Genomic DNA, 10,109 nt, shown 5'->3' on the forward strand with positions numbered 1-10,109 from the left:
GCGCCTTTGGCGTCTAGTCATGCCGGCCACATGACCACGGAGACGTCCTCGGACAAGCGCTGGCTCTTCGGCTTTGAAACGGAGATGAGCACCGGCCCCTAGAGTTGGAAACCTTTACCTTTAGCTGTACATTTGTGGGTTTCATCCCACCAAATTTGACAGAACAAGTTAAACTAACAAAACCTAAGAGTTTTGTGTTATTTTTATTCTTTGGAGACTAAAAAAGAAATCACTTAACTTTCCAAACATATTAATTAACCAAGAGCTTTGTTCTCCTTTTTCTTAGTAATCCACAAAAGCTTTATCAAAGTTTTCATTAATCACAGATAAATTTTTTGAAGCTTTTTATTTTGTCACCACATAGGAAATGAATCAGAAATATAACTGTATACCCAATATGATTATAAAACTATTACTATTGGAGCAAAAATCCATTTAATAGTAATTCTCCATGCAGAATATAGTTGTTTCAGTGCTGCTATGCAATGGCTACTCCCTTTGTCAAAGTTGTTTTTTTAAATGACAAATAGTTATTGAATTGCATGGTCTCACTCAACAAGGAAATAAAATCTGTACATTTATTTATTTTGAAGTGTCTTTTAAAAAATAAAATCTCCTGGAGGGTATCTGCAAGAATGTACCAAGAGTTTTTGAGGTAGACACCATGTAACTGCAGCTGACAGGCATAGAAGAACCCCACAAGGTTATAATTATTTCTGGGCTTCTATTTAGAAGGCAAAGAAAAGGACCTGAAATAGATGAAATATTAAATGTATTCAATATGTAAGGGTCAATTAGGTCTGCTATTTGAGATGCATATTGAGAAGCTTGTATGAATGTCTAAGCAAACTATTGAACTTTAAATCAGAAAACTTAAAACTGGATGCCAGATGGCACTATAATTCCCTAATTAAAATCACGTGGAAATATATTAGATTTTTATGTCATTCTACACTTTGTTGGCTGTATTCTTGGTGGAATTATACTTCAATAAGTTTGATATAAAAATCAGTTTTATTGAACAACTAACCCTAAGATTTTGAGAATCAGTCCAGAATTTTGTCATATTGGTTCAATTTTTCTTGTTGTGATTTCTCTACTGTTTAGAAAGGAAATATTTTACTGAGAAGATGCTGCATGTATCTCATTTGATTTGTATAGCACTAAGTATGTGTTATAGAGTACATCAGTCTAACCAAATTTAGGTGGAGGTTTTTCAGTATTCTTATTTTTTACAGTTGAAATAAAATATCCAAAAAAAAGAATCAAACAAAAAGTGAAATATCAACGAATCCCAAAGAGCATTAAAAAGAGTCTAAAATCCAACATCCATTGGACAATGAAGTAAGTAGTAGTTTTTTCTCCATATATCTCCTCCCATTTGGGATGTTTCACCTACATTAATAATCCAGTTGTCATCAATAATGATAACTTTGAATTAAGAAAATTTGGGGAATGAAAAATGATATTGATTTTGATTACCAGCTGGATTTTTGCAAATTTGAATGATTGTTTAATTGTACAAATAATTTTGATTGCACTGATTTCACCCAAATGGACACATCTGGGTAACGAACGATTTCTTCACTTGCAGAGTAGTTTCAGTTGCACAGTGTGCATGTAAACAGATACATCTGGGATGAAAAGAAATTGGTATCGATTGCTAGCTGAATTTTTGCACAGTGGTTTTGATCGCACTAATTGTATGCAAACAAACACATCTGTTGTTATATAACATCATCCCATTATATAAATGCTAACAATTTCACAGGAAATGTTCAAAAACTGAAAGCAAGACACAAATCAATCCTGTTTACACTGAGGATAAATTGGTGTGGAAATGATTTTGTGTCTAGTATGAACACTTTTTCCAGGCAAGGACATAAAAACATCTCATAATGTGTATATGGGTGAAAAATGTTAAGATATCATCTCTCTTTATAGATCTATTCTCTATGAAGTTACAGAAGATTACAATGAAAATGAAAAGCACTTGAATATCCTTGAGGAAAGGTGATATTTAAAATAAGTTGTCTGCTGTTAGCAGTGTAATACCACTTTTGCATTAACCAGCCGCACCTTGGCCAGCTGGGGGTGGTTGCAGCTCAACTAGGGTTTCTTTTTGGGGGTGGGTGGGTCAGGTTTTTGACACCTTGTTGGGCGACTGGTGATACTCGGACATTGCCTTGTCCTAAAAGTGGTACAATGGATGAAAAGGTTGAAAAGTCCTGTTTTAGTATACCAGTACTATTTGGTTCAGAATATTTTTTTTCTTGTTTTCCTGCTCTAAAAACTGGGTGTGTCTTATGGTCAGGTGCGTATTATGGTCCGAAAAATATGGTAATTTAACAGGAAAAGTAGGGGGTCATCTTATACGCCCAATCATCTTATACGCCAGAAAATACGGTAAATTTGCTAAGTTACAAAGCTTGCTGAATTTTATGCAAATTGCTTCAGCAGGCTAAATAACCTTTTCTATTTCTATATAATTCAATATGTATTAAAGGATCCACCCCACTATTTCTTTGATATTGTTCTGTGATGCCAATGTGTGTGGTTTTGCTTTTTTAAAAAATATTTCTTTCATTAAATAGTACCATTCTTAGTTATAAAAATATCCTAAACCTTGCATGGTCCATATAGGCATTTTGAGGGGAAAAGCGACATATGTTAGCTTAAGCTACTGTATGGTTTCTTTAGTTTTGCTTTAAGTAGATGTTTGAACCAAATAACTTTGGTTTATAACTTAGTGTTACATTGCTTTACCCTAGTAGAATATAGCTACATGTATATCACTAAGGCAAAGGCCTAAGTTATGTGTTGAGTTCAAACATTTAGCTGTGCAGACTACCACTAGTCAGATAAAGACATGTTGCATTAAATGATATACAGGTAGTCCTTGACTTATAACTGTAATTGAGCCTGGTAATTATGGTTATAAGTTGTGACAGTCAGATCATCATATGACTACCCCAATTTTTCCAGCAGTCATTAGACATACACTGTGGCAGGTAAGCAAATTCATTGTTTGCTATGGGTGGGTTTTGCGGAAATATTGGGGGATTTTTTGGCAAAAAAAGTAAATTATGTGACTGAGGGAAGCTACAAATGGCCACAAATGGGGCTAGTCATTTGTGCATGCGCAAACAAGCCACTGTGGGGCATGTGCGGCCATTCTTGCATGCATATGGTGCCAGCACATGCTGCATGCACGAACGGGGCTGCTAGTGCCACACCAGTGTGTGTGGCCCTGTGCGCATGTACGCACCAATTTTGAAGCTACTCTCTCCTTCCCTCCGGTCTGTGAGCCCGGAAAGGTTGGAAACTTCTGACCTATATAGACAGATTTAAACTTTAACAGTTTTCTCACTTATGGGCCAAGCGTTTGATACGTTTCTTTTCTTGATGCCAAAGATCAGTGCAGAGATGGTGGGGTGCTAATGCATTACAAATCTAAGAACTTCATTAATCTTCAACAGGGAAACATTTTTAGCAGACTAACTAGTATCAAATTATTTCTGACTGGTTTGATATTTTCATTGCATGATTTTATATATTACAGATAATCGTAATAGCATTACCATAACATGATAATGTTATTTAATAATTTACTGAAGGTTTCTGAAATGCATTGAAACTTTGGAAGTTCCTGAGGATGAGCTGATTTGTCTGACCAGGGTGCAAAAGATTTTAAAACAAGAAGAGAAAACGTATATTCTCATGGAAGAAGAATTGGAGTTTTTGGAGGTAAATAAGGAAGAAAGAATGGATCTTAAGAATTTATATAGTAAAATAGTGTGAGTAAATAATATGATATACTAAACAATGTTCTACAAATGAATTATCCCATAGCTATGTTAGAATGTTGCTACAACATCAATTAACTACCTTGCCTTACTTTGTTTATTATTTCCATCCATATATTATTACTACTCCAAGCATCTTTTAACATGTCATAATAAATCTATGAATTTTTCATACATTGCAAAATACTCTGATGCTTATAAAAGGAGTATTACATTATTACTGTTCCCTTTTTTACCTATTTTTTATTTTTCTTTAAGAATTATGAACTTAAATAAATCAGTTGCTGGTAATCAACCATTACCTTATTGTTGCAGATTATAAATATGCAGATTAGCTGAGATCTGTATAATTTGTGGTTTGATTCAAATAATTAGCTTTATTCAAATGCACATTTTGAACGGGCAAATCAATTAAAATTTTTGATTTATCCTTCTATGCATAAAGTCCATTGATGGATTCAATTTCGGTCCAACTGATTCAGCAGTGCTGACAATTCAGATTTGGATTCATGGTATTCTCTGGAAACTTGACAGCTGTTAAAGGGAAGTTTTTGAATTGAATTAGAAGTGTTACACAGCCAATCAAGCGTCTGGTGGGGACTAACAGTGGGCTGATACTCTTCAAAGGTGCAGAGAGCAACTACAGTTTGAAACACTGACTGGGAGGTGGATTTTGAATGATGGTTCCTTCTGAATAAAGTACAGAAATGGAAAAAGAAATTACAGTTGGCTTGGAAGTTGAGCCTCCAGAGTTCTACGGTTCCTTCTGTGCTCTTAATTACAATGGCGCCAACATGGACGTAAAGCTTTGTCTTCACCACCTCTTAATCACCTTGGGAAATAATTAATATACAGATGAAAAGAAATTTCCTCTGCCAAACAAAAACAAGAGAGACTTTGCTTTAAAAAAATGCAAAAGGGTTATTAATTAAATTACAAACCAATGATGTTAGAACTAAGTTTGAAATTTTGGAATATTTGGAATAACAATGAAAAACAAGCCACATTGATCTTTTTTGATGCAAAAATGGTTTTGACAATGTGGACTGGATTTTTTTTAAGGTTTTGGAACCCACGACGTTTGGGCAGAATTTTATAAGATCAGTGAAATTGATTTATACTTCACAAAAGGCACAAATAAATGTTAGTGAAAATATAACTAAACCATGTCAACCAAAATAAGCAACAGTAAAATAAAATCAAGAAAATATTTGATGATAGAAGGAGATACTGTACTTATCAATGTTTTTCGTATATCAGAAAAGTTTAAAATGCATAAAAGATTTTATGTCTTTGAACGATGTAAGGCTAATTTTGAATAAGAACTACCGTGTTTCCCCGAAAATAGGACCAGGACTTTTTTTTTTTTGCTTCCAAAAGAGGCACCAGGTCTTATTTTCAGCGGAGGGATGTCTTTTCCACAGTCTCACCTCGCGGTGACAGCACTGACAGCTGCGCCCAGCAGGCCCACTTCTGCAGCCGCTCGCATGCGTCACCCCCGGCCTCCATTTCGCCGTCAGAGGCCTTTCCAAGTGGCTGCAGAAAAAGTGGGCTGGCGAGGCGAGGAAGGAATCGATTCATGGGAGGCCTAGCTGCAATGGTAAGCGGGTGCGGGGTGCATGGGGCAACTACCCCCCCCCCACTCCTGCTGTAGCTAGATTTTTAGGGGTGTGCCTTGCACCAAAACTAGGGTTTATTTTTGGGATAGGGCTAATATTAGGTCCACCCCCAAAAATCAAGCTAGGGCTTATTTTCAAGGTAGGTATTGACTTTTGGGGAAACACGGTATGTACAAATGATGAACACGTTATTATTAAAATGTATAAACTTCTATTGAAACATGAGACAGAAGAACAAGTGAAAGAATTTATGATAAAACAGATGAAAAAATTAGGTTACAATACACAAATGGACCAATGGGAAAATATGTAGTTGAAAGGACTGAAATTTACATTATCTTCTAACCATAAAGAGAATTTTTATAAATGATGTATGACATCTATGGCAACATCATTCCTTTTTTCTTACATTTACCCAAATGGATTCCATTTATGTAGAAGTGTAGTTATTTGTTACATGCAATATAAATCCACTTCCTCTTGCCAGGTTTGTTTCTTTTGAGCAATTTAAATCATTCTAGCAGTATATTCAAGTCATGGGTTTTATCCCACCAAAGTTTCAGTAATGGTAACAATGTCGAATGTGGCCTCATGAACTAGGACTTCAAGTTCGCCTTGTTTGTTCCTCATCCTTTGAACACCGTGTTTGTTCCTCATCCGTTGAGTACTGTGTTTCCCCGAAAGTAAGCCCTACCCCGGTTTTTTGGGGGTGGACCTAATATAAGTCCTACCCCCAAAATAAGCCCTAGTTTTGGAGTGAAGAACACACCTAAAAATCATGCTGGGGTGGGGGTGTGGAGTTGTCCCACGCACCCCGCACCCATTTAACCTTGCAGCCAGGCCTCTCCTTGCCAGCCCATTTATTCTGCAGCGACCCCAGGTGTGCATTTCACAGTCAGAGGCCTTTCCAGAAGACCACTGCAGCCGAGAACCGAGCTATGGATTTAATCCCTAGCTTCGTTCTGCAAGTCCTCTGCAGCCGAGAACTGAGTTATGGATTGATCCATAGCTTGGTTCTTGGCTGCAGTGGCCTTCCGGTAAGGCCTTTGACTGAAATGCAGGCAGGAGCTCCATTCTCAGCTGCAGAATGAAGTTGCTCCTTCGGCCAAAGAAGAAGTAGGCCGGCTGGGCGGGGCTGTTGATGATGGAGGTGAGTGGAAAATACCCCCCCCCCAAAAAAAATTAAAACCTGGTGCCTGGGTCTTATTTTCGGGGAAACACGCTATATAGGCATCTGAGTTCTTTTTGACTGATTCCGCCTTTGCTTTCTACGTCACCTGTTTTGTGTCTGAGTTTCCTTTCCTCTTCACCACTTGATTGGATGTCTTGAGGTTAATGCTTGGGATTAGGTCCTAAAGCCTTGTCTCCCTCCCCTTCCAATTTTAGTTTAAAACCCTTTGGATAAGCCAAGCCAACTGTTTTCCAACTGTTGTTCCTGGTTTTTGTGATGTGTAGCCTGTTCCCTGCCAGAAGGCCCTCGTTAGAGTAATGTAGACTGGTCTAGGAATACAAACTTCTCTCAACAGCACTATCCATTAAATCCTCTGTGCCCTCGTTGGATTTATGCAAGGTTTTATTTATTTATTTATTTATTTATTTATTTATTTATTTATTTATTTATTTATTTATTTATTCGTTTTGCGGTTAATGCTGAAATTTTCTGTGTTGCACTTCTTCACCTCCATATTGCATGATGTCTTTCTACCATTCTCAGCTGTTGCACTGTACATCCTGCTGCCCTTCCATTCCAACATCATTCTGTTCTGACACCATGCCTCTCCCTCTCCACCTCTTTCTCTTTCTTTTGGTCCTTTAACTTATTTAATTTTATTTTAGACACATCTACAGTATTACTTTTCCTCCTTGTTCTTCACCTTCTTCAAGCTAAGTTCCTTGTTGCACCCAATGCTGCGCTGCTGCTGTTCTTGAAAAACATCTTGTGTCATTTGCATCTGCCACCGCCACTGGTTGCACTTGCCATTCGTCCCTGCATTGTTGCTCGCCGGTTGCACTCTCCAGTTGCATCCACTGGTATGCATCTTGTTGCATAGCTGCGCAACTCATGGTTAATGCCTGCCAGCTCACCAGCAGTTGCGACTGCTCAGTGATTGCGCCGGCCATCACTGATTGCCTCATTGCCTCATTCCCCCATCCTCCTCCTCTTTTCTTCTCCTGTTTTGCCTCTTTTCCTGCCCCCTCTTCCTCTTTTATCCTTCCTTTATTTCAAATTTATCATCTTTAAGCCCCACCTAACTTTGCCCGAACTTCAGTTCTTCTCTTGCTCCACCTCTTTCCCCCATGTTGGAGCATCTCCTTCAATCATTAATGCTGACGTTTTTAAGGACTAAAGTACAATTAAAACCAGAGGCTTCTCTTTTGGGACTAAGGGCAGAAAACTACAAAAATGTCAGGAGACTTTATTTTTACATATGACAACTGCAATGAGATGATTATTATGTGCTCACAAGGGAAAGCCTCAACACTACTCCCAATGGAGGAATGGTTGGTGAAGATGATGGAACTTCCAGACATGGCTGATTTCACTTCCTTGAATAAAGACAATGTCTACATTTATGGCTAACTGGAGACTTGCAGGCTTTTTACATAAAACATTTTTAAAATGCACTTATCATTTGTGACTTTGATGATTGCATAATAGAAAAAAGTGAGCTTTTTGTAATCAGAGTAAGATAACACTGTAATCATAATTGTATTTGGTGCAAATTGGAAGTTTCACTTATTTCCTTTCTATTAGTTTCTGCTAGTTTTTATGGCCTCTTAAAACTTTTAATAAAGTTTATATAAAAAGTGTTGTACAGTTTTATCATAGCTCCCCCTTCCCAAAGTAAAATAGAAAACTAAATTCTGAAACCAAGGGGCTTCATATGTGAATACTTAAATAATCTTTTTTATTCCAAATTACAAATTTCATAATTACAAATTATATAATTACAAATTATATATTTTTAATATTTATTTAACAGGAATATTTTTTTCAATAGATTCCACACAATAATTAAAAAGACAGAAGAAAAATATTACATAAACTTTGTGACCTATATCAGATTTGTCTTAATTCTAACGCAAATGCAGTACAACCTTACTTTAAATACATTTGTTGTCATTTTCTTTCTTTTTAACCATAGGGAGAAATAACCAATGTTACATCAACATTAAATACAATGGAGGAAAAACATCAAACACTTCAGAAGAAAATAAAAGCATTAAAAGATGAACTGAGAACATTAAAAGCAGAAGCAAATATGGTATTTGGGAGCCAGTACTGGGTTTATATCTGGGCAGCAAGAATTATACATGACTTTTTCCTTGACAAAGCAATTTGAGAAGTGAAAATAATATTTGTCTTATTTTTCCAGAATCAGATACAGGTTATCTTCAATTTATAAATATTTGTTTAGTGACTGTTTGATGTTACATCAGACTTGGAATAGTTCTTTATGGCTCTTGGTAACCAGCTCACATGTATGACTGATTGTAGCATCCCACAGTCACATGACCACAATTTTTAATACAGGTAGTCCTTGACTTACATTTAGTAACCATTCAAAGTTACAATGACACTGAAAAAAATGACCTACAACTATTTTTCACACTTATGGCCATTGCAGCATCCCCGTAGTCACATAATCAAAATTTGGATGTTTGGCATTTATTTATGACAGTTGCAGTATCCTGGGGTCATATGATCACCTTTTGTTACCTTCTGAGAAGCAAAACTAAATGGGGAAGCCAAATTCACTTAACCATTAACAACTGCAGTGATTCCCTTAACAACTATGGCAAGAAATGTGAAATGGAGCAAAACTCGCTTAACAACCGTCTCGGTTAGCAGTGGAAATTTTGGGCACAATTGTGGTTGTAAGCCAAGGACTATCTGTATTTTTTGCTAGTTTTCGGCACCCATTTGGGAGAATGGATTCAGATAACCATGTGTTTCACTTAATGATTGCCATTAACATGATTATAAAATTGGGTACAGTCATGTGTGTACTTTGACTTAATAATTGACTATCTATGGGCAAAGTATTAAACATTCTATGTCTGCATTAATTGGTTTTTTTCCCATTCTTTCCAGGTATTTAATAGAGATATTAAAGATGACCTACGTCTTCCTGGTCTTCCAATGGAGTATTTTAAACTACCTTCTCTTCAGGTGAGTAGAAATAGCGGCAGTATGTTTTGAGTATTTCCCGACAGTAAGAAGTCTTAGCTTGTTTTGAATGTACTGTATGTTACTGATTGAACAAACAATATCCCATTTATTTTCATTTCATTTTGTACTGTTACACTTTCTATTTTATAGAATGAGGTTTTGAAGATTGGAAACCCAAAAGCTCTTCTTGATGACATGAATATCATTCAGCAATCAGATGAGATGAAGAATATGATGGCATTTCTAGAACAATTACATGAAAAGGCAGACTTCCAAGTGGTCAGACGATAGATGTGCAGAAGAACAAGAAATATGCCTGCTCCTTTAGTTCGTTTCGTCTTCCAAGGAAATCTTTGAAAGCAATAGTTTTCCTAATGTGATTTGCATTGTGCAAGGGGCATTGTGGAAATTTTGGGTGTAATTAAAAAAATATAACTATGGTCTTATTGGAGTAAAGATATCAACAGATAGATTTCTCAGTAATTTGCTGGTCCCATTCTTTTGAATGTA

At 36.5% G+C, this 10,109-nt stretch overlaps 1 protein-coding gene across 1 annotated transcript; it reads left to right on the forward strand.

Annotated features, from left to right (window-relative positions):
• Positions 1-1,142: 1,142 nt before the first annotated feature.
• On the forward strand, positions 1,143-9,890 carry CENPQ (centromere protein Q; the record flags this gene model as incomplete). Its single annotated transcript, XM_081342517.1, has 6 exons — positions 1,143-1,344; positions 1,945-2,013; positions 3,618-3,747; positions 8,572-8,691; positions 9,522-9,599; positions 9,750-9,890. The coding sequence occupies exons 1-6, from the start codon at positions 1,340-1,342 to the stop codon at positions 9,888-9,890; spliced, it is 543 nt and encodes a 180-aa protein (XP_081198643.1). The 5' UTR covers positions 1,143-1,339.
• Positions 9,891-10,109: the final 219 nt, after the last annotated feature.

Source organism: Vipera berus (assembly GCF_964194415.1).
Source record: "Vipera berus genome assembly, chromosome: 1".
Lineage (NCBI taxonomy): Eukaryota > Metazoa > Chordata > Lepidosauria > Squamata > Viperidae > Vipera > Vipera berus.